The 22,850-nt window shown below is 43.6% G+C and overlaps 1 protein-coding gene across 15 annotated transcripts in view; it reads left to right on the top strand.

Moving 5' to 3' along the window:
• Nucleotides 1-22,850, top strand: part of Asph (aspartate beta-hydroxylase) — a 210,658-nt gene that overhangs the window by 123,449 nt on the left and 64,359 nt on the right. For 14 of the 15 annotated variants that reach the window (XM_021221962.2, XM_029533263.1, XM_029533265.1 and 11 more), the window contains 4 exons: nucleotides 6,312-6,397; nucleotides 10,667-10,753; nucleotides 16,487-16,637; nucleotides 18,536-18,672. In XM_021221962.2, the coding sequence (XP_021077621.1) occupies nucleotides 6,312-6,397; nucleotides 10,667-10,753; nucleotides 16,487-16,637; nucleotides 18,536-18,672 (461 nt within the window). The remainder of the gene's footprint in view (nucleotides 1-6,311; nucleotides 6,398-10,666; nucleotides 10,754-16,486; nucleotides 16,638-18,535; nucleotides 18,673-22,850) is intronic. The other variant, XM_029533272.1, reaches the window with a different exon arrangement.

Here is a 22,850-nt window from a genome sequence, read left to right as displayed (position 1 = left end):
GAGGAGAGGAGAGGAGAGGAGAGGAGAGGAGAGGAGAGGAGAGAGAAAAGCCAGCTGTGTTATGGAGTTTTGATATCCCACTAAAAATAGCTGAAGTTTACAAACCTAGAAGGTCCTGCTTAGCTGTGCCTGTATTCTGTCTTATCTGTACAGGTAAATTCACTAAAAACTTCAAGTAAGACATGTGAAATACAGCACTCTACTTGGAATGTTCTATAGGAAAGCATTTGAGCCTAACTTGCTTCTTTTTCTTGTCTTCCTCTTCTGTCCTTCCTGTTATGGTCGACTGGACATTTTGGGTTAGATATTCTTTAAAGCAGTGTTCTCTGTTCGTTGTGTATCTTATTTTCTTACAACTGCGGCTTTTATTTTAAGAAAGCCAATACACTTGAGATTGCAAACCTGCCCTTCTGCCATTCCTTCTAGGATGTCTGGATTTGCTCATGCATTCCTCCTTTCAGAAACAGTTCTTGAGGATTTCTCTATGGAGGGTCAAGTGCCAGAATGCTGGATATAAACTATGGTAAGGTGAGGTCTTCCCATGTTGAAACAAGCCTGCAAGGGGGGAAAAGGTCAGGAAGTAATGAAAATGTTGAGTGTTCTTCATACATCCACATTAACAGTATGAGGAGTGGTTTTCCTCCTCCTCCTCCTCCTCCTCCTCCTCCTCTTCTTCCTCTTCCTCCTCCTCCTCTTCTTTCTAGAAACAAAATATACAGGCACAGAAAAGGTATTCTTTTTTGATGAAGGATCATAAATGACTTTGCTTTAAAATAGGATCACAGGCAGTGAGATAGATGATTCTTCAACAGAAGTAGTGGAAGGACTTGCCAAATAGAGAAAACACCACAAGAGAGTCAAGTAGGCAGTTTTGCAGCATCCTTTGAAGGCTTCATACAGGAAATCTTGGCTTCACAGGTAAGTTTGGGGGGGGATGAAGATAGAGCTAGGGGCCATCTTGGAAAAGGCAGGACTGTTGGTCCACGAAGCACAGTAGCGGAGAAGCTCAAGGTAAATGCTGTTCCCTAGAATAAGTCCAGCGTTTCAGGTGGATTTGTGGAGACAGTCACTCAGTTAAATCAATGTCTATGTTTAATTAGCAATCAAAGTGTGTCAAAGTGGCAGCCCCAGACAGAAGCAGATTCTGTGTCTCTGTGTGGCTTCTATCTACATGTAGAATCCCTTACTAGGGTGCCAATGCCTAGGTCTCATCATTGCGCTGGTCTTTGTCAGGGTGGCAATGCCTAGGTCTCGTCATTGCGCTGGTCTTCTGTGCTATAGTTTGTCTTCTTCCTCTGCAAACCTTATGATCATTGAGCATGTGCAGGACTCTGTTGGCCCTTGTAGCAAGCTTGGCATCAGTAGGCTCCATCTTTGCACAGGCAGACGGCAGGTCAGTGCCTGTGGGTCCGGAGCAGCATCACACCTTCAGCCCACCAGAAGTCTAGAAAATTCACGTTTTGCTAATATAAGAACTGGTAAGTTGTGGTACCAGACCTTAGAATATGTGTGTCCTTTCGCTTATAATATAAACAGCTAACAACAGAGGTACCACTTACTGATTGCCTTAATTTCCTGTCCTGTAGTGGGGATAAAATGTTTTGACAAAAGCAGGCTAAGGGGGAAATGGGGTTGTTTCAGCTCACAGTTCAAGGCAGAAGTCCATCATTGTGGCGCGAGTCACAGCAGTAGGAGCGAGGTACACTGCATCTGTAGTAAATAAAGCGCACATGCAGCTAGCACACTTTCTCAACAGCCGTGCCTGAGTTACAGAGCAATTGCTTCTTCCACTGCCTAGATGGCTACCCTAGCCTGGGGATAACTATGATTTCCATTATTCCAGGACCATTCCACTTCTTCCCAGATATTACTCCTAATGGTAATGTACAATTATAGGCTGAACATCACTAATCTCAAAGTCAGAAATGCTGGAGAATCTAAAACATTTTTGTGTATTGATCGAATTCCATAAGCAGAAAATCCCATATCTGATGTGATGCATATTATTCAAAACACAGGAGCCCTAAATTAGTGTAGAGAATTTCCTTCAAGAGTGTATGTTTTGTGTGTGTGTGTGTGTGTGTGTGTTTGTATGTGTTTGTAATATATACATATATGTAGTAGATGAACTTCGTATGTAGACATAAGTTCAATCACAAAGATAATGTATTTTACATATGTATTTTACAAAGATTTCAAAAGGCAGCAGTTTTGAAATCAGAAAGATTTCTTATCCAAACTTTACATATACTCACTTTTCTCAAATCCAGTTTTTCTCTTTAATATCTTTTTCCCTCAGTAACACATTTTGTGGTTTGGATAAGTGTTTCCCAAAGGCTGTGTATTAAAGTCTTTGCCTCCAGCTCATGGTACTACTGGGAGATGACAGAGCCCTTAAGAGGTGGAGCCTAGTAGAAGTAGGTTAGTTCACTGTGGGTATGTCCTGGAAGGATACTGGGATCCCAGCCCCTGCTCATCCCCTTTTGCTTTCTGGTTGTCCACAGTGAACAACCTCCTCCCCTTTGTGTTCGGTGTCATGACACACTGCTTCAGCCCAGGACTGAAATCTACTGAGCATGGACTAAGGCTTCTGAAAACGTAGGCCAAAAGTAACCTCCCCATCATATAAGTTGATCATCTGGTGTAGTGGCTGGTTTTGTGTGTCAACTTGAAACAAGCTGGAGTTATCACAGAGAAAGGAGCCTCCCTTGAGAAAGTGCCTCCATGAGATCCAGCTGTAAGGCATTTTCTCATTAGTGATCAAGGGGGGGGGGGGAAGCCCATTGTGGGTGGTGCCATCCTTGGGCTGGTAGTCTTGAGTTCTATAAGAAAGCATTCTGAGCAAGCCAGGGGAAGCAAGCCAGTAAACATCATTCCTCTTTGGTTTCTGCATCAACTCCTGCCTCCAAGTTCCTACCCTGGGTGAGTTTCTGTCCTGACTTCCTTTGCTGATGAACAGCAGTGTAGAAGTGTAAGCTGAATAAACCCTTACCGTCCCAACTTGCTTCTTGGTCATATTGTTTGTTTGTTTGTTTGTTTGTTTGTTTTGGGTTTTTTCAGGAACAGAAACCCTAACTAAGACATCTGGTCCATTGTTCAGTAATGGAATACTAACTTTACAGAAGACTCTGGCTTCCCTGTGAAAAGTCCTGTTGAATTCCAGGCACACTTCCCATGGGCGGGATTGGCATAGGCTAACATTTGAAGGAATTGGGACTTTGATTTGGATATTCTGGGATCAACAAGATCACTCTGAATAATGCAGTAGCATGAACCACGCATGTTTCAGAAAGATCCTCAGAACAGTGTGACACTGTCGGCATAGGGAATGGGTAGAAAACTTAATTTTTAAAATTTGCTTTTGTTGGAGAAATTGTTTTGCTTGCTGTCTTGGGTGAAGCAGTTCATGTAAAATGTGAAGATTGTAGGTGGCCAGCTTCTGCCATGAAGCACATTCTGAAACATTTGCTATGACCTAAAGGGAAATGGGGGGGGGGGGAAATCATGATTAATTCTTTTGGTTTGTTTTATGTTTGTTTGTTTGTTTGTTTGAGATAATGTTTCTCATGTAACAGTCCTGATTGTCTTGTAACTCACTGTGTAGACCAGGTTGAATTTTTGAGACAGGGTTTCTCTGTGTAGTCTGGGCTGTCCTGAAAGTCATTCTGTAGACCAGGCTCACCTCAAACTCAGGGATCTACCTGCCTCCACCATTCCCGGGCCATGATTCATTTTTATGCAGCCTGAGTATTTAATGCTAGGGTGCTTCCCATGCCTTCTGCTGTTCTTTTTCATTCTATTTGTCTTGATACACCAACATAGCATAGTAGAGGAAGCAAAGATAAAGTTGAAGTGTAACGGTCTCATTTTCTTTGTACTTCTGGAAAGAGACCTGTGTTGACAGCAATAGGAAAATAGACGTCTCTGCTATAATATCGACAGAGTCCTCCCGAACCATCTTAAATGATCCAAATTCAACAAAAAAAGCCATCCTTCCCCCCAGTCCCTTATGTGACTACTTTGAAAGGCTCGGTGGCTTCGCATGGGGTGCAGGTCTATTATCTGAGCTACTCAGACAGCTGAGGGAGGAGGACTATAACTTCAAGACTTGCCTGGGATGTAGAATGAGTTCAAATCCCATCTTTGGTGGAATGTAATGACGTCAAAAGCAAGAAGAAAGGATACAGGTCAGTGATAGAGCATGTTTCTAGCGTGTGTTAGACTTGGGGTTCAATCCCTAGGCCATGGGGCCATGGGGGTTGGGGAACAAACTCAAGTAACATGAATAAATTGAGGAAAAAAAATCAGACCCAGGGGCTTTCTGGGACTGAAGAGGCCTTAGGAGAACCAGCAGGAGCTCTCATTTGTAGATGAGAATATTGAGGTACGGAGAGCAAGAGAAGGTTTGCTGAGTCTTGTCCTGACAGGAACCAGAATCATCATCCCTGCCGCTTGTTCATTTCCTCCAGAATAAGGATAGGGTGAGCTTCTACAACTGAGAAAACTTCCCCATGCTTATACACATTTAAAAGTCAAACTAACCGTGATAGGCTAAAACTTGAAATTCAGTATGGGAAATGGGGCAGAGGATAGTCTTGGTGGTAGGTGCCCTGAGATTTTAATATTTTCTCTGTGTTTGTGCTGTTATGAAAATATTGTGTGGCTAGGGTGCTTACATGTGATTCTTTAGCATTTTATCTTTCTGGGTGCCCCAGACTGCTAATAATTTTTTTCTTCTAAACAAAACTCATATGAACCTAAACTTCATGCCTGGTGACTCAGAGAACGCATTGGGGAAAGCTGCAGAGCCAGCTGTGAAGGCCTGTGTTCACCCATGTGGTAGGTGAGGAAGGCAAAGGACTGAGAGGGTAGCTGGTGAAGTGCCATCATGAGGGGCCTGGAAAGAGGAGCGTGAGCGGAAACGGATAGGCTGGGTTTGTATGATTGGTCTGTCTGCTGGAAAGTGACAGAGAGTTTAGAATCCTTAAATGCTGATGGAGCCCAAGACAAGCTAGCAAGTGATGCACAGAGAAGCTTGATTTCTCAGGCAGAGGATGAGGGTATGTGGGTGTATACATGGGCTTTTGGGAAACAGTCTCCCTTCTTTGTCCCAGAATAAGGTAAAGGTTAATAAGTTTCTAAGTTTAATGTAAAAAGAATAGAGTTTATCATTGTTCTTGTTTATCCTAGTGTGTGCCATTTCCAGATGTGAATCCCTTCTCTCTCTGGAAGATTCTGCTTTACCTGTCAAGCTCCTGCCTTTGGCAAACTGGGCTCTCAGGGAATTCCGTGTGCCTGAGTTTTCCAGGGGTGCAGGCAAGTGTGCGCCAACAGGCCTGCCCTCATGCTTGCAGAGTGCGGTGCCCTTAGGAGAAGGGCTTTCTTTGGTTTACACAGCACCCCCAAGCAATGTAGTAAATAGATGATAAACCTCAGCTTTGGCTTAAGACGTAGTGGGTCCCTGCAGGAGTCTATGATTCGGGCTTAGTAAGTACAGGGATGACTAGAATATTAGAAGTCATTTGGAGGAGAGAGCATCAAAGAAATATGCGTGGTGGAGGAGAGAAGGGCAGGGACGAAGACAGAAGCCTCAGGAAGAAGAAAGAGATGGGGAGAGAGCTCCCAAACTGAGCAGTATGGGATGCTTTATCAGTCACATGGCTTTGAATGAAAGCATAGCAGTATTTTCAGCTGAGACACATAATAAAAGACATTTTATGTAGAAATTGGCATGAGAAATAGTGCTAAGAATAAGAAGAATGAAGCCTGCGGTATTCTCATTTAGCAGAAACATAGAATCTGCGGGGTAGTTGTGGGTTCCTGTGATAGATTTTTCTGTCAGGTCTGAGTATGGCTCCTGTCATCCCAAGGCGAGGACAACAGAAGGGTGAAGATCGCTGGCTACAAATCACCAGAACGGGTCTGACAATGTTAAGGTTTTAGTCACCCCGCACTGACTTCTTCAAAATGGTGTCCACATTCTGTTTGTACAAAGGGAATTTCTGTGCCATGTAGTACAGGATAGCCAGAAAGAAGACGTTATCTTCCTAGGCGTTAACCACTCTGTGCTGACTGGTTGAAGGTGAATTGGGAGACTCTCACTCCCACACCTACATGATGGACGGCAAAACCCAGCTTCCCAGCCTTATCCTACGTAACTGCATTGACAAAAAGCAAATTAAATGGAAATCTCTCTCTCTCTCTCTCTCTCTCTCTCTCTCTCTCTCTCTCTCTCTCTCTNCTCTCTCTCTCTCTCTCTCTCTCTCTCTCTCTCTCTCTCTCTCTCTCTCTCTCTCTCTCTCCCCTTTCAGTTAAGAAGAAGAAACCTAAACTTCTGAACAAATTTGATAAGACAATTAAGGCTGAGCTGGATGCTGCAGAAAAGCTCCGGAAAAGGGTAGGTTGCTATTTTTGATTTGCACAAAAGTGTACAATGGTTTCCATGTTACAAACCTGGGAATGGCAGGACTGTGAGAAGTATAAATAACGATGGCAACAACAACAACGATAGTCAATGTGAAAGAAACCATCTGTGGCTCTCCCGGCACCTCAACACAGTTCTATGTGAACCGGGTCAAGTGGGACAGAACTGCACCCAGGGGCCACAGAGGAAGAGAATGAACCACAGGACCTCTGGCCTGGTGTCAACCCTCCCCCATCGAGTGCTAATTACATGGATTCCATAACCACTTGGTCACGGGAGGGGGGGGGCTTCAGTTTCCTTGTTTAGACAAATGAAATGATGGGAGTAGTCCTAAATCCCTCTTGCTTTTCGTAAAGCTCAAATTAGAAGAAATTTGTGTTGTGTTGTGTTCCTACAACCAGCTAATTCTGTAGCATGCCAGTGCAAACGCAGTCTTCTCCAGCACCTGTGGCTGTGAAATGTCACAGGCTTAGTATTGTCCTCACTTAGGCAAATAGAGCTCATGACAACTCAGCTCTGTCATCAAGTAATTGCAGTGTTCTGGTTTCTCACCAGATGGTCTGGCTTTTGAAAACAATGAATTGGCATAGTCATATAATATATTATAATAATAACCACAATATATTTACTATACTGCAGTTAGGATCTTTAATTATCTGCTTGGTTTTCTTAGAAATTTCTTTTGATTTTACCTCAGTTTAGAGTGTGTAGTTTCCTGACCTGTGCATTGCTATTGAGCAGCCATTAGCTACAAAGAGGTAGCCAGAAAGTTATGCAAGCCAGGAGACAGCAGTAAGAGGGCTACACAAGTCAGGGACGGAAGTGGGATACATTTTCACTTCTTACCTGTTTACTAGCAGGAGCAGGAGTGAAAGGCCTCTGTGACCAGCATTGGGCAGGACTTTGCAGATGAGCTTTGGCCAGCCTTGGTCACCAGCACATAGAAACAACTCCAGAGGGTGCTGTCAACAGTGAGGATTCACCGTACCTAGATTTTTGTCATCGAATGATTGCTGCATTTGTTTTGTTTCACTTATAAAGCAAGGCCATCTATGGCTTTTGTTGTTGTTGTTTGTTTTTGGGGTGTGTGTGTGTGTGTGTGTGTGTTTGGGGGAGGTGATGGGGGGGAGGATTCACACTTCTCTCAGTGTGTTTCCTTCACCGTCTCTGCTCCAGACAGATTACACATGCAAACATGCAGGAGGCATCTTTGGAGCTAAAACATCAGTAAAGGACTTTAAAGAAGGAGTTTTCTGTGGTTATAGTGAGTGAAAACCATGGGCTGAGTTACTGAGGAGCTCATGAATCAGAGGGATTTAAAGTGCTGGCGCGGTCCACAGGGTGTCCTCCAGTCCTGCTCATTTGGAGAAATGATGGTATTTTCCTGTAGGAGCTCTGTGAGCCTGTAACAGGGCACATTAAAGAGGCAGGAACAGCAGCCACATGTGACCTTCTCTCCAGACGTGTTGTGACAAAACCATCAGAGTAATTAAATCTTGTTTACGATTGTTTTTATAGCTAGCATTTTCAAAGGCTACAACTCGGTACACAAGAATCGTTGAGGGCTGAGCTAAGGTGCCCCAGACAGCTAGTTCAGCCTCATTTCTGTCACACACCCACATTCCTCCCAAGGGGAAGCATATGCTTGCTTTTTATGTTTCATCCAAAAATGTATAAAAAATCACATCACATTTGAATAATCAAGTTTAGAGCCTTAAAGGTACATTTAGTTAGTCATTGATTGTGTGCATATGCATGTGTGTGTGTGTGTGTGCACATGTGTACATGGGCCTACCCTGAAGGCACAAACGATGACGATCTGAGGACAATGTGCTAGCATCAGATTTGGATTGTCAGGCCTAGTGGCGAGTGCCTTAGCTTACTGAATCATCTTGTCCCCGAGTCATCGAACTGTTAAAAATAACGTGTTATTTAATCCTTCCTTTACTCCCACCCCTAACACACACAGGGGTTGATACAACCTAATAAAATGCATTCATTTATTTTTTTTGGAATTATTTTTTTATAATGGTAGTTTATTTTAATGAAATTATTATTACATGGTAATATAAATGAAGGTTTTTAAGGGAGGAGGTAGATTATTTACTCTCCTTTGTTTTTGTTGTTGTTGTCAGTGGTGTTTGTTTGTTTGTTTTATAGGAGGTGGGGGTAGTAAGAAAATATAACAAAACCATACTAAAATTTAAACAGGAAAGGTCACACACACCACAAGCTTTGAATCAGGCTGCCGACGAAGCCACCTCCACTTCCTCGCAGGCAGAACGAGAGAAACAGAAGCGACTAGAATATGTGTTCAGAGTAATGGCCATCTTCACCAAGCCCGTAATGCAATGCCCTGTTGTACGTCTGGATGCATAGTGAATGGTCTTTATCCCACAAATTCCCACATCTCTCCAGTGGAGTCTGCCATCCATCTGGCTTCATGCCAAAACAGCATGGCCCGTGTATGCATCACCTCAGTGAACTGTCTATGCATAAGTAAGCTACATTGAGGGACAGATCATTTTTAGGCAATTCATTATCAATAGTGTGTGCTTTTAAAATCAGAATACGTATTGAGTAGCCGTGTTAGTACCGATAAAAGATCTTGAAGGAAAAGAAGCTGACTGAAAACAGACACATTAACATTACAGCCAACCCATGTGTGAGCAGCTATGGTGATTCTCAATGGCAGCCACACAGCCCGTGGCTAGAGATGATCCAAAGGATGCCTAGGAGAGCCAAAATGGGATGCTACTTTGCCAAAGAGGAACAATATGCTGTAAAGTCTGTTGTGAATCTGGTACTTCTGTTTTGGGGTCTGTTAGTAACACAGTGGCCATGAAAGTGGCTTGGCAATTAATGCTGGCTACGGAATAAGCTGAAGAGGGTCCACCAAAAGATGACCAAACTGGATTCTGTACAGGTTTCATTACTCAGAGAAAAGGTCCTTCCAATGTGATCGACTTAAAGATCTAGAGGTCAAGATTATACTGGAGTCGCTATTTAGTCCCTAAGTATAGTCATGTTTGCTTAAGAAAACTTGTTACAGCACGAGACACACAGAGAGAATTTGATGGCAGTAGGAATGTTGGGGCCAATGAACACGGGCAAGTAGAAAGGACTGGACCTCCCCTGGGGCCTCTGGAGAACGCATTTTGATATCCACTTGCCCAGAATTGTGAGAGAACAAAGTTTTCTTGTTTTAAGGCGCCAGATTTATGCTGGTATGGTCCTGCATGCCTAAGCAACTAAGCCCGCACTGGTAGACTCAACAATGATCTCCTCAAAAGATAATCCTGTTTTCCTGGGACCTGTAAATGTCACCTTGGAAACATCTTAAAAAATGGGTCTTTCTAGGTGTGATTTTTCGTGGGCTATCTGGAAAGGGCGCTAATGTATCATTTCCTGAAAGGTAAACAGAGATTTGGTCCGGACAGAAGTAAGGACAAGTCAGCTACAAAGGAAGACCTTATGGGAACAGAAGAAGAGATTAGAGCAATGTAGCCCTGGGCCAAGGATTGCTGACAGCTTTGGGGGCTCGCTTGGCATGAGCAGGGTCTCCCTTGGAGACTTTCTTTCTGACACCTTGCTTCCAACATCACAAACCCATTTTCAGCCTCCATTTCTCCAGTCAGGAAATTAGCAGTAATTTGTTACATCCCCCGCCTATAGGAAATTGATGGTATTTATTTTTCAAGAACCATAGAGAAGACACTTAAGAGCTCATGCATGCCACAGGGGCAGCCATGTGTTCCACTCAGCCAAATCGACCCTGACTTCGACCAGGGTGCAGTGCCATGGCCAAGTGGCCTTCGCAGACTCCTTGTTTATTCCTCCTGCTTTCCAGACACTTCAACCTTAAGGTGATGCCTTGTTGCCTCTGACAGGAGGCCCAAGGGATCCCCCTGCTAGTCGTGTTCGCCCCCACATATAATGTAAACATCTTCATTAAAGAAATATGGGGACTCGGTAGATTAATCAAAATGTGGTCATCTTCAACAAAATTCATTTTTCATCATTCTCAGCACACATCGTTTTAAAAATTAAGGTTACAACACTCATTACTCATCTTGCAGTTTTATGTTTGTTACCTTACATAGCTTGGGGGGGTTTGTTTGTGGGCTACTCTGTTAGGCACTCAAAAAGAATTCTAAACAATTCTTTGGTGACTCATTAAATAAAAATCTAAATATCGTTATTCAGTGGCATTGTGTTCATGCTGTTGTGCCTCCCTAACAGGGTAAAATCGAGGAAGCAGTGAGCGCATTTGAAGAATTGGTTCGAAAGTACCCTCAGAGCCCACGAGCAAGATACGGCAAAGCGCAGGTACCCTAGGCCCATCTCCCCAGAACACGGTTCTGGCATTCACATGTTTTGTGTAATCAGATTTTTTTACTCCTTTGTATTTGCTTTTATTTTTTTCATCTGTTCCTCCTATAATTTCTTTATAGTCAGTTTCCCAAGTATACACATACACCCCTAGGGTTGGGAGTGCCATTTTATTTAAGGCTGTTTTCAATACCGTGTGCTCCTGAGTCCCGTAACATCCAGATGACTTACTTTGCCTTTGGTCCTGCATCAGTGCATCTCCCTTCTGTTTGAATTTCCTTATGGTTTTGATTTCAGGCTCTTTGGAGCTTTTAGACTCCATTGTGTGACTGAAGAGTGTAAATCTGCCTTGGGGAGACCTTTTGAAATGTGACATGGACAGCACTTTGTTTCTTGACAGTTTCTTTACTGTGACTCATGTCTTACCAGCCACCAGCCACCTCCCTCCTCCTTTCTTTCCCCAGCACCTCCTCGTCTGTGTTTTGTCATCTTCCAGCTCTTGTCACCAGGCTTGCCACACTTACCTGTAACTTCACGAACCCACCTGTGTGGCAATGTCTGGTTTGCATTTGTTTCATAGTCAGATGTGGTCACAAAAGAGGATATAGAAGTGGCTCGACATAAAATGGCTTATTCTATTCCTTACCTAAAGAGAGGTAGTGGGTTCCCTGGACACTGTCACGGGAAAGATGGCAGGAAGGAGGGCAGACCTGGAAGGAAGCTTTAATATGACTCTTTGGGGCTGGCCGTGAGGAAAGTGAGGAAGGGAGGTGCAGTGCCCAGAGTGGGGTTGCCTGGTTTGAACAACACTGGCAAGCCTGGGCCACGGGAATGGCTTCTAGTCGCTGAGCATCTGACCCTGGCAAAGGGTCAGGCCTCCTGTGCTGACAGGAAGGCAAAGGGTATGGCCTCCTGTGCTGTGGGGCCAGAGGGAGGAGGCCAGGCTCTGGGCTGCAGAGATTGCATATAAAGGCTTGTTTGCTGGTTTGCCAGCTCTCAGACAGCAAGCCCTAGAAATGTTCTGAGGTGCTGACTGTCATAAAACACAGTCAATTTTTAAAAGTTCCCAATATAGCAGAAGGAACACCGGAGGGCCACTTACACTGAGGAAATGTAGTGAGAGCCCATGGTGTGTCAGCCTCTGCTGGGTATTGGAGATACTACGTTCCTCAGCAAAAATGTACTCACAACGTTCCATTGTGAAGGAAAGAGGTTGGCCACGGCAAAGAAGTGCCATGCATACACTTGCAAGAGGTGACTGTAAGGAGAAGGAAAGGAAATGGGGAACAACCAGTGGATATGTGGGGGGATTACCATGATAAGAAAGGGTCATCAGGAAGGTAATGTTTGAGTAAAGCCTTGGAAAATTTTATAAATGAATATATTATCGAATCTTACAAAGTATTAAAAATGAATAAATATATTATGTCGTATTACCTAACAACGCATTCTGTAGGCAAAAGAAGAAGGCAGAGGGGTTCTAAGAGCACACTTATTAAGAGCTTTGGTTGCAGGTGATATGAGTGACAGTGACAAGAGATAGTAGCTAAGATGTGTCAGGGTTGTGGAAGGAGCTGTCCAGGTAGAGGGAGCTGATAGACAACTGACTTGGCATCAGAAAGTGGAACAGAAAGAGGTGCATTCTGGGAACGTGGGGCAGCCGGGGACACAGGCAGCACCTCACAGCTCTTGTTCTCTGTGCCTGAGGAAGCCTTTGCAGGCTATTACATGTGCAGGTGACTGACTGCCTGGTGGGCTTTTGGAAAGATTGCTTTGGTTGCCAGTTGGAAATGGATTGTGAGAGCAGAATCAGATGCACAGAAAGTCAGAGGCAGTGGCAATGTGGTGTGCATGGGAGCTGGAAGAAGGGTGTGGACTGTGGGCTGGCCATGGAGCGGGCAAGGGCGGAGATAGATTAAAAGGTCTCTAGATGGAAGGGTCACGGGAGAAGAGTTGACCAGTGACTGTTGTTGGGAACAGCTAAGGAGAAAATGATGTCAGCTCACGGACCAAGTGGAACAGCGGGTTTGAAGAGAGGCTGAAATCGGCAATCTGCTTTTGATCTGAAGTTTGCAGTTGCAGTGGCTGTTAGATATCTGTGTGGCTGCATCGAGGAGACCACTGGGTTTGTGGAATTTGGAATTCGAGTAAAGCCAGAGCTAGTGCATCAATCTGTCAAGGTGTGAAGCCCCTGCCGTCGTCCTTGGGGAAGAAGGAGATGACCAGTCACAGGGCAGCAATGGGAGAGAGCTACAGAAGTTAGCGGAGCAAGGAGAAGCAGGTGGTATTCCCTTGTGTGTGACCCTCGCATGTAGTAAAACATCTGCAGGGACGCAGTGGGCCTTGGTCTGAACTGAAGAAAGATGCTCAGGTTCTTTTTGTCCCGTTGGAGACAAATTCATTAAATTTTCATTAATTAAATATACATAAATTAAATTTGTAAGACAATTAATACAAATAAATTTCCCTTGTCCTTGATACCTACCGGGTTTTTTGCTTAGCAACTGTGTGGTTTTGATAAATGAATTGGGCCATACTCCTCTAACCTCTGGAAACTACACAGCTAAGATCCAGAATGTGCAGGCGAGTGATGTGCTTTGTCACTAACATCAAGTCGTTTGCTTACGGAAAGCCCACTAACAGGAGAGAATGGCTGTGCAGATGCTAACTGTGGCAAAAAATGTTCTGTACTTTCCAAGTTTTCTCCGTATGAGATTTTAGTCATCGTTCCAGAAACCTCTGGAGTGTGGTGATTTCTGTCTGTGAGCCTTCTTTCACAGGAGGAATTTGAGATATGGGCCTCAGGCAGTATTTTTTTTTTTTTTTAATCTCTAAGCTATTATGCTACAGATGTTATTGATGTTAACACTAATGTGGCATAAAACAAAAGTTGAGCTTGATAAATTAAGTTTTAATCGAGTCATTTAAAGGAAACTAAATTTATCGGAATTTTAAAAAATCAATGTAGGCAGATTTTCTTAGGGAAGACTACATTCTGACTTTCCCCATTCTCAGTTAGCAAATTAACCAATTTCTTTGCAGCTTCTCAACAGATACTAAATAGTCAGCCTCAAGTCAAATAAAACTATAATGTCTATATTCTTCAAGTAACACTGAGTACGTCATTATTAATGCATCTTTCTAAAAATCAGTTTTGTGCAAGTTCCCTAAATAGTGAACACAGAAGTCTTAAATTATAAGCTGAATTCACTTGATTATCTTTCACAAGCCATTCGTGGCTCTGATGTACAAATTTGACATGCCCTCTAGGAAGTTTGAGTGAGTTAGTCCATCTACAAAAGTTTGTGTGTCCTGGGCACATGGATTGCATGCCTCTGTCTTTCCAATCTGACTTTAAGAGGTTGGATGCCTGTCCCCAAGGATTACTGAGGCCAGCATTGTCCTTCCACTAATCTTGGAGAGTCTTCAGGTCTGTCGCTGTAGCTCTGCAGATCCCAAGCGGTAAGGGTTCACCTGGTGGTGTCCCTAGAACTCCCTAGCTCAGGGGCATTGTTTCTGTTCAGTCATCTATCAGTATTCGTGATCTTGGAAGTTAATTCACTATAGCCAAAAAAGCTGATAGTTAAGCAGAAAAGCTGGCTACGAATAGCTGGTGGACAGATGTGTAGACAAGATAGATTATTGACATGGGATTTCCTGTCCCAGGAGCTGAATCTGCTTGGAGAGCCTACTGTGGATTCAAAAAAAGTAGTCGAATGGTCTGATGTGCGTTTCCATCAAGCAAGGATGAATTTGTGTCATTAATTTTTCTTCCTAATGAACCCACCTCTCTTCACTGGTTCCACTGAGCCCTTGTCAGCCTGGGAACCTTATCCTAATGAATTCCTGTTAACACATTACATTATAGATGTGCTGTTTTCTGCGAGCTTTCTCACAAATGCCTTTATCAACAGGTGTTGGCTTTTACAAAGTTATTTGTTACTTGAGGGAAGAAATATGAGGATTTTTTTTCTTACCAAAGTCCTCAGACTTTATATATTAACCCAGCATACAGTTGATGTTAAATAGTGATTACATTTACATATCCTGATTAAAAATTTCATAGAGTACGTTCAGCATGGAACTGCTATTATTTTTCTTTAAATGAAAGTCTGTAAACTCTGGTGAGCTACTGAGGACCATCTTACACATTCCCCCTATTTTTCTGTCTCTGCTCGTTCCTTCCCAATTCTCAGTTTCAAGTTATGAATTTGGGGGTATTTTGTTAGGAAAATAAGAGCATCCAGAGATTCCACCCTCTCACACAGTTGCCCTGATACCTTGGCAGATGTAAACTGCCCTGATTACGTTGGCAGGTGTGAACTGTCCTGCCCCCCTCCCTTCTCACCTACTGGACCACTTCTTATGTTCGCATGTTCTCTTTGGTCTTCGGATATCCCCTTTCTGCTGGGTATTTTGCATCCACTAAGAAACCTGATGTGCTATCTCATCCTTATGATGCTGGGCTCTCACGCCCCTCTACCTGCTCACACGTGTTCTGGCTCCTGTTAAAGCTAGCCCTGCCACATCCCTCCCACGTTCTCTTGACACTGCTCCAGTTTGTTCAACAATCCCATGGAAACAGTGATGGCAGGGCTATTGAGGCTCTTCTCAATCCTCCTCTTGTCCGACTTGGTGGCCACTCGGAGCATACTTTTCTTTCTCTGTCAACCTTTGTATCCGGACTTGCCTCTGGGACATTGCTGTGTTGTTGTTTTCTTCCTATGTAACTCATTCCATATCCCATTTTCCTGTGTGAGAAAATATTCTCTTGCTAACCTCTAAGGAGCTTGAAACATTGGATAATTTTACCATTTAGTCCTTGGAACTCTCCCGAGTCTATACTCATGACTCTTCTAGCTTGCCAACTTTAAATACCACTTCCATCCTTGACAGCTCCCATGTGTGTGTCCTTAGCAACCAACTTTCTCCCAACTCCACACCCAGAAGTGCACCTTCTGAGTGTTTATCTCCCCTTGGCATTTGGTTTAGTGTACCAAAGACTGAACTCCTGATTCCATGCTTCCCCAGACCTGTCTGTCTCTGTCCTTTCTTTGCATTCTCAAGGGATGTCTGCTCAGTCAGGTAGGCACTCACACCACACCCTGAAGACCTCCTCTCTCTTTCTGTCTCTTACACTAAACATGCCCTGGCCCCTCTTCTGAAGTTCCCCAATTGTCTTGACTAGACTGGTTATTTCCCCATTCTGCACCCGCCGTGCATCAACCTGCTGTTTCTATGCACAGCACTTTTGTTTGTATTTGTCATTTTGTCCCTTACTAAATCAAAGCACAATGAGAAAAGATCTCACCCTGATCTATCGAATTAGGGTGACACATAAGTAGAATGGTCTGCCCCTCTGAAAAGAGCTGTTAAATGAATTAATTAATGCGTGAAATGAATGAGTCACTGGACACACAAATTGAAGCACAGACAGTAGATTAGAGTCCTGTATGTCTAATGTTCTCAAATGTTATTATGCCTGTCCCCATCAGCCCTATTGTTTTGATCGTATAGTCTTCTTCCTCATCTGTAACTTAGCAGCAGACTTTCCTTCTTGTTATTGAAACAGCAGTTGTCCTGCTTTCTTTTGTTTGTATCATTTGATAAAGAAAAGGTCAATGGTCTTTTTAAAAAGCATGTCTAAAACGTTCACTGTCATTGGATCTCTGGGGGAAACGACAAGCATTGAAGTAATGGAACATTGATCCATCTGGGGGCTGCCTCTAGTGTGAAGATGACTTGGCAGAGAAGCGGAGAAGCAATGAGGTTCTGCGCAAGGCCATCGAGACCTACCAGGAGGCAGCTGACCTGCCTGATGCCCCCACAGACCTGGTGAAGCTGAGCTTGAAGCGAAGGTCAGAAAGGCAGCAGTTTCTAGGTGAGAAGCTGAAGCACTAACTTGGTGAGGGGGGAACATGACCCCCTTCAGTGGCAGCCACATGGTGCCTTTTCAAAGTCAAGGTGCCTGGGAGGAAGCCTGCCTTTTGCTTTGTCTGACTTAAACACAACTTCTCTTCATTTAACCAACCTGAGCCTCAGTAGTTGTGTGCACCCTCATGTATGTGTATGTGGGGCGGTTGTGTATGGGTGTGTCTGTCTGTTCACACACAAGTGCACACATACATGTACAGAAGGAAACATCTATGAATGTCTAGGCCAGAGGAAAACATAGATGCCATTTCTCCTTTTTTTTTAAAGACAGGATCTTCACTGGCCTGGAGTGCCTCACATAGCCTACACTGGCTGGCTTGCTAGTCCCAAAGCTCTGAGTCGCTGCCTTGCAAGCACAGGGATTACACACCTGCGCCAGCATGTGTGGCCTTTATGCTTGGTTTCTGGGTATCACATGTCTTCATGCTCCAAAGGCTGGCCTGCCTTCCCGTCATTGAGCTTTTCCCAGACAAGCATAGAAGCTCACAGCTCCTGAGGAAGACACTCAGTGTTGTCCTCTAGCCTCTGTTCACACACCCGCACATGCATATAAACACATACAAAAATCACTGTGGATTTTTACATTAATTTTGGGAGGTTTTTTTTTCCTGAGAATTTGTTAAAATAATTGTTCAACTTATAGTTATGGATTGTCGTTGGTTCCCTCTTAATTTTTATACCAAAAGATTCTCTTGCCTCCCGGCCCAAGATCAAGGTCTCTTGATCTTGTGACGATGTCTCACCTTCCACAGAAATCCTTTAGTTTTTGGTATAGTCTCTTCCGCTGAGGTGAGAATGAGACAAGGTCACGTGAGAAGGCTCTGAGGCAACTGGCCAGAGATCCTGCAGAGTTATGGAGTTTCCTCACAGTACAGCAGGAGATCCACACAAGGTGTGGAGGAAGCAGCAGCAGGTGTCTGCAGGAGGTACCTGCACCATTGGCACCATTGCTGTCTGCACCAGAGAGGGAAGCAATGCCTGAGCTAACCACACGGAGTCCTGATTGGAATAGTATTGCCCAGCAATGGGACACAGGCCCTGGAGTGAACGGGCCAGATTTCCTTCTGTTAGCTAAGCAGTAGCTGCGTTCCCTGACTAAACCTGCTTCTGCCTCCTCATAGTCCCCTCTGCAGGCATTAATCCCTGCAAGGTAGGTTTTTTCCTTATTTATTTATTTATTTTACAAATGCTAGTCTTCCTTAGCACAGCCCCGCCCCCATTTGCAGTTTGTGTTTGTGTTGCCAATTTGCCATTGTGACAAAGAGCAGTGACAGTGGGCCCAGACTGCTCCTGTCTAAGCCTCCAAGTGAACGGCAGCTGCTCTTTCCTGAGCCAGGTAGTGCACCATAGCCTGTCGTCCACCAGAGGCTCCCATAGTACTAGGAAATGTCTCCTCTGCTCCATCTCTGCCTCCTCTGTTAGAGAAGGCATCCACAGTGAAGCTGGGGCCATGGTCCTGGGTGCCCATTGACGCTTCCTACTGACGGCTCAACCCAAACTCAGGCTTTCTACCATCTATACTCCCAGCTAAAATTTCAAAGCTAATAAAACAAAATTGTTTCACCCGAATTAGTTACAGACATTTTCTCAAGAAACAACCTAAGATTAAAAAATGTAAATGTGAATTGAGTCAGAAAATACTATGTCTTTACAATTTATGGTTGGTCTCGTATTGAGTCTCTACATAGGGCAATTCCAGAGAGCATTTGAGCTATGCTACTAAGGACTTACTGACCTGTTCATAGAGGATGTCAGATGTAAGTTGTTCTTCAGGATCTGCTAAATCCTCTCTTGTGGTCTGTATTCATGACACTTTTAATCCTAGTCATCATTTTCTAACACCAGGTCACATGAGAGGTTCTCTACTTACCCTCCAGAGACTAGTTCAGCTGTTCCCCAGTGAAACTACATTAAAGAACGACCTTGGCGTAGGATACCTCTTGCTGGGAGACAACGACAGTGCCAAGAAGGTTTACGAAGAGGTAAGCGCTGGTGTTTTATGAGCCACACTGAGTTATCCGTAGACAAGTCCAAGTGCTGATTGAATATGACATGTGATATGCTCTGTGTTCTGTCCTCTTTATCTGGAACGAAACAGCATATACGTGATTGTGGCTAACAATCCGGACTTAGCTCTCCCATTGCTTTCCCTGTCCTTCACATCCTGTTGGAGCCTGAAAATCACATCTAGCACAGGCTGGCTTCAAACTCATGGTGATCTTTCAGCTTCAGCCTTTCAACTGCCACCATAACCGATTTTTTTCTTACTTCGTTTTTCTTTAGTGGCATGCCTCCATTTTACAGAGTGATGGGACCCATAAAGACTATTCAAGTATATATATATATATATATATATATATATATATATATATATATATATTGACCGTATTCACCCCTATATCTTGACCGGAACAATTTAAATTTTAATTTATTTTTATTTGAGCTTCATTTTTATCAGTCTGTATTGACAACTTTTTAAGGGTTTTTGTTGTGATAGGAAAAGAAATGAAGTCAATGATGATTAACTGTAAATAATATACTATTTTTAAGTGTTGCAGTATGAGACGCCCAGGCAAAAGTAGTAGATTATATCATTGATGTCCCCGTCCTCTGGCCGAGATGGCTTTCAAAGGATCTCTGCATTATAGTGGACATTTTAATAGATAAGCTCTAAGTCACAAGTAACTATAAAACCTAGAAAATTGGTTCCTTTAGGCAACAAGGGAGTTTATTTGGTGTAAAGCAAGCAGTATGTCGAGTACACTTTGAAGCAGGAGAAAACTAACCCCTCTGTAAAACAAAGACAGACGAGGGTCCTTGTTCTTTAACTTGAGCCTCTGGATCAGTGGTTCCCAAGCTGCTGACTGTACATTAAATGCTACTCCAGTGAGCCAGGATGTCTCTCTTCTGTGTTGGGAACATCGTCAGGAGCAGCAGCCTCCCTCAGACTGCTCACCAAGAGGCACTTACCTCTGTGGCTCTTGGTGCTTAACTGTAAAGTCATTGGCTTTTGAAGCTATTGTCTTTCTACCTTTGTCATAATTTTGATTGTTTTGGGGAGATCAGACGTTTGGCCTTGGCTTTTTATGACACCATTAATACATGCACGGTGGACTGAGACTACAGCATTGCAAATGTGTGTTGTATAGAAAAGACCTGCACCAGGCTATCACGTAGTCCCTGTGGGACAGGGTGTCTGTTAACATACCCAGTGGCCCCTGTCCTGCAGAGCTTGGTTAAAAGAAGCATTATATGTCTCAGTGATTGAGGATCATGTGAATGTAAGAATGAACAAACCATCCAAGACACAAGATGGAAGTCCAGGGATCATTCCTACATGTATGCCCCCCCGCTTCCCACACTGCCCTCTTTCTTCTCCTTGTAAACTTCACTCTTGTTTTCCAACTCTCTCTTTTCCTTCCTTCCAGTGTCCTTCTCCCATCCCCTATTTCAGTCTAAAGAGCCCAGTGAGGTCCTTTCTGGGAGCCAAGCACAAGTGAGGTCGCAGCTCTAACTGACCAGCATCGAACTGCATTTCCATCTCCTACCTTCTAAAAAATCTTCCTTGAGTGCACTCATCGCCTCTGCCTGACACTAAGTCTCAGAAACATGGAACGTTTTTCTTCACCTTAAAAACCAAGATTATGTTGTCGTTTATTCACCTAGGACCGTATTCTCACTTGGGCGCGCATACTAGGATGCACAGAGCTCCAGATATTGCCCTATCACACATCTGATTGATTTTCTTTTAAAGGGAGCATTCATACATTGAAAGTAATGTGCGGCGCTCCTCTGTTTTTGCCTCTTACTTCTAAACTAATGAGCTGTGGCTAATGGATACTCTTTCCCTAACCAAAGTTTGGCCTGTTGTGTTTATTTCTTTTTTTCCAAGGTCATTTCAGAAACCAATACCAAGGCTGTATATTTTTCTTCGCATTGATTTTTGAGTACATATGTGAAATTCATTTCATGATGCTATTTTTAGTTTTAGGGCTTTGTTTGTTTGTTTTCTGTTCCTGTTTTCATCCCAGAGACTAGCTTTACAGAGGTTAGGTAGAAGTTGCTCACATCTGTAGTTTTTAAAGGCTCCTCCCACATCTCCTTCTCAAAGCTCTGCCACCAGTTTGGGATCCCGACCCAGCATCATCTTTGCAACAACGCCACACACCTTATGCAGATACCTCACTCAGCCAGTGCACATTTATTAAGTGCACACACAGCAAGAAACTCAGGACCTGAGCTTTTTGAAGGGACACAGAATGTATCTTCGTGTCTTCATGGAACAGTCCGGGGCCTAGTCACCAGCTGTTCATTTTGTTTTTCAAGTAGATCCACCTTCCCAGTGCTTTTACTACACACTGATCACCTTTTGCTTGAACTGACCCAGATCCCTCGATAGGATTGCTGCCCTCTGCCCTCCATGTACCCCAGGCACCATGTGACCATGACTCTCGGCTCTTGGCTCTCAGCGCCAAGCCCGCCAGGCTTCCTGCCGCCATGTTCTTTAAATATCCTTTATGCTGTACCCTTCCAGGCAAAAGTGTGCGATCTGATGTTTGTAGTTGTTTATAGATTTAAGTGTTGTCTATTTATATATGCGTGCTAGTGTGGTACATACTTGATTAAAAAGAAAAAGTACGCGCTCTCCAAATAGGATTTTCAGCTGAAATGAAATATTTAAGAGTGCTTCTCAAATTTTACTGAACTGACAAAAATTCTTTCACTCTTAGTAAAATGTTGCAATTTCAGCCTGATCACCGTGAAGTGCTACTCACGGCTTGGGAGTATCCTTGCATCTGTGATGGATACATTCTAAGACCCACATGGGCGCCTGAAGATGAAGGTAGCTCTGAACACTGCAGGTGTGTTATATCTCAGTGTTGCCTTGAGCCATTATTAAATGAGACGGGGATATTGGAACGTGAGCTCTGTAGTCCTTGGAGCAGTCAGTTTGGCGATAGAGACGAATATTGACAGCAAAGTCAGGTATCATTTACAGTCTGAGCCGGCTGAAAAGTCAGCGGCTAGCATCCCAGGCCAGATAGAGTGTCATTTAACATTCCCTCATGCTACTCACAGTGATAACACTTTAAGCCATGGATTCTTTTATTGTTGTTTGGCTGATTGGTTGGTTGTTTTACCAAAAAAAAAAAAAAAAAAAAAAAATTGAAAGTGGGAACCAGGGAAAGATTTTCTTTTTTTGACACAGGCTTTCTCTGTGGAGCCCTGGTAGCTTTTCCTGTCCTGGAACTCACAGAGCTCTGCCTGCCTCTGCCTCCCAAGTGCTAGGATTAAAGGTTTGCACCACTAAGCCTGGCCTACCTCCTGTGCTCTTATTATCCCCTGCAATCATGCAGGTAAAAGATCCCCTACAAGACAGAACACTTGATTTCTTTTTCCTGGCCTGAAAGTAGGTGTCTGATCTTATACAGTCATGGGACCTGTTTTGAGGACTCTTCTATTTCAGAGGACTCTTGAAATATCTGCCTACGATTAGAACTTTAGATTTTTGTCTTTTTGAGATGTTTTCTTTTTCTTTCCCTCTGAGAAGTTCACTTATGAATCGTAGTCAGAATATTCTAATTTAGTTGCCTATGGTTTAGCCTCTCCTGTAACAGTGATCTGTGCCTATCAGCATATATGTTCTTATCCATAGTGAATTATTTGAACTTTTTCTTTGAAATAATGAGTCACATCAGGAGGCTGAAAATAAATGTGTCAATTTTCTTTTTTTTTTTTTTTTTTTTTTTTTTTGTAGATAGGGCCTCTTGCTCAGGCTAGCTTCAAACTTGTCTTGTCTCTGCAGCTGACTTTGAACTTGTGCCCTTACTGTACCCACCTTCCCCAGAGAGCTGGGATTATAGGATTGTCCTACCATACCAGGCTTCAGGATGATTACCTTAAGAAATTCTTTGAAATATTCACACAATGTATTGTGATCATATTTCCTCCCAGCTCCTCCCATATCCACCTATCCCCCACCTTCCTGTCATTGTGGAGCTCCAACTTTAACACTTCCCCAAAACCTGTTCCCCAGATCATTAGGAATGTGGCTAGTAAAGAGCCTTTGTTCTCTTAGGGCAGCTGAGGGTCTTCTGTTCCTCCACCTGACAGCTAGCTAGGCAATTATCTCAGTTGCCCCAGCCAGGCAACCACCTTC

The sequence above is a fragment of the Mus pahari genome, chromosome 22 (assembly GCF_900095145.1).
Source record: "Mus pahari chromosome 22, PAHARI_EIJ_v1.1, whole genome shotgun sequence".
Taxonomy (NCBI): Eukaryota; Metazoa; Chordata; class Mammalia; order Rodentia; family Muridae; genus Mus; species Mus pahari.
This window is presented reverse-complemented; position numbering and strand designations above follow the sequence as displayed.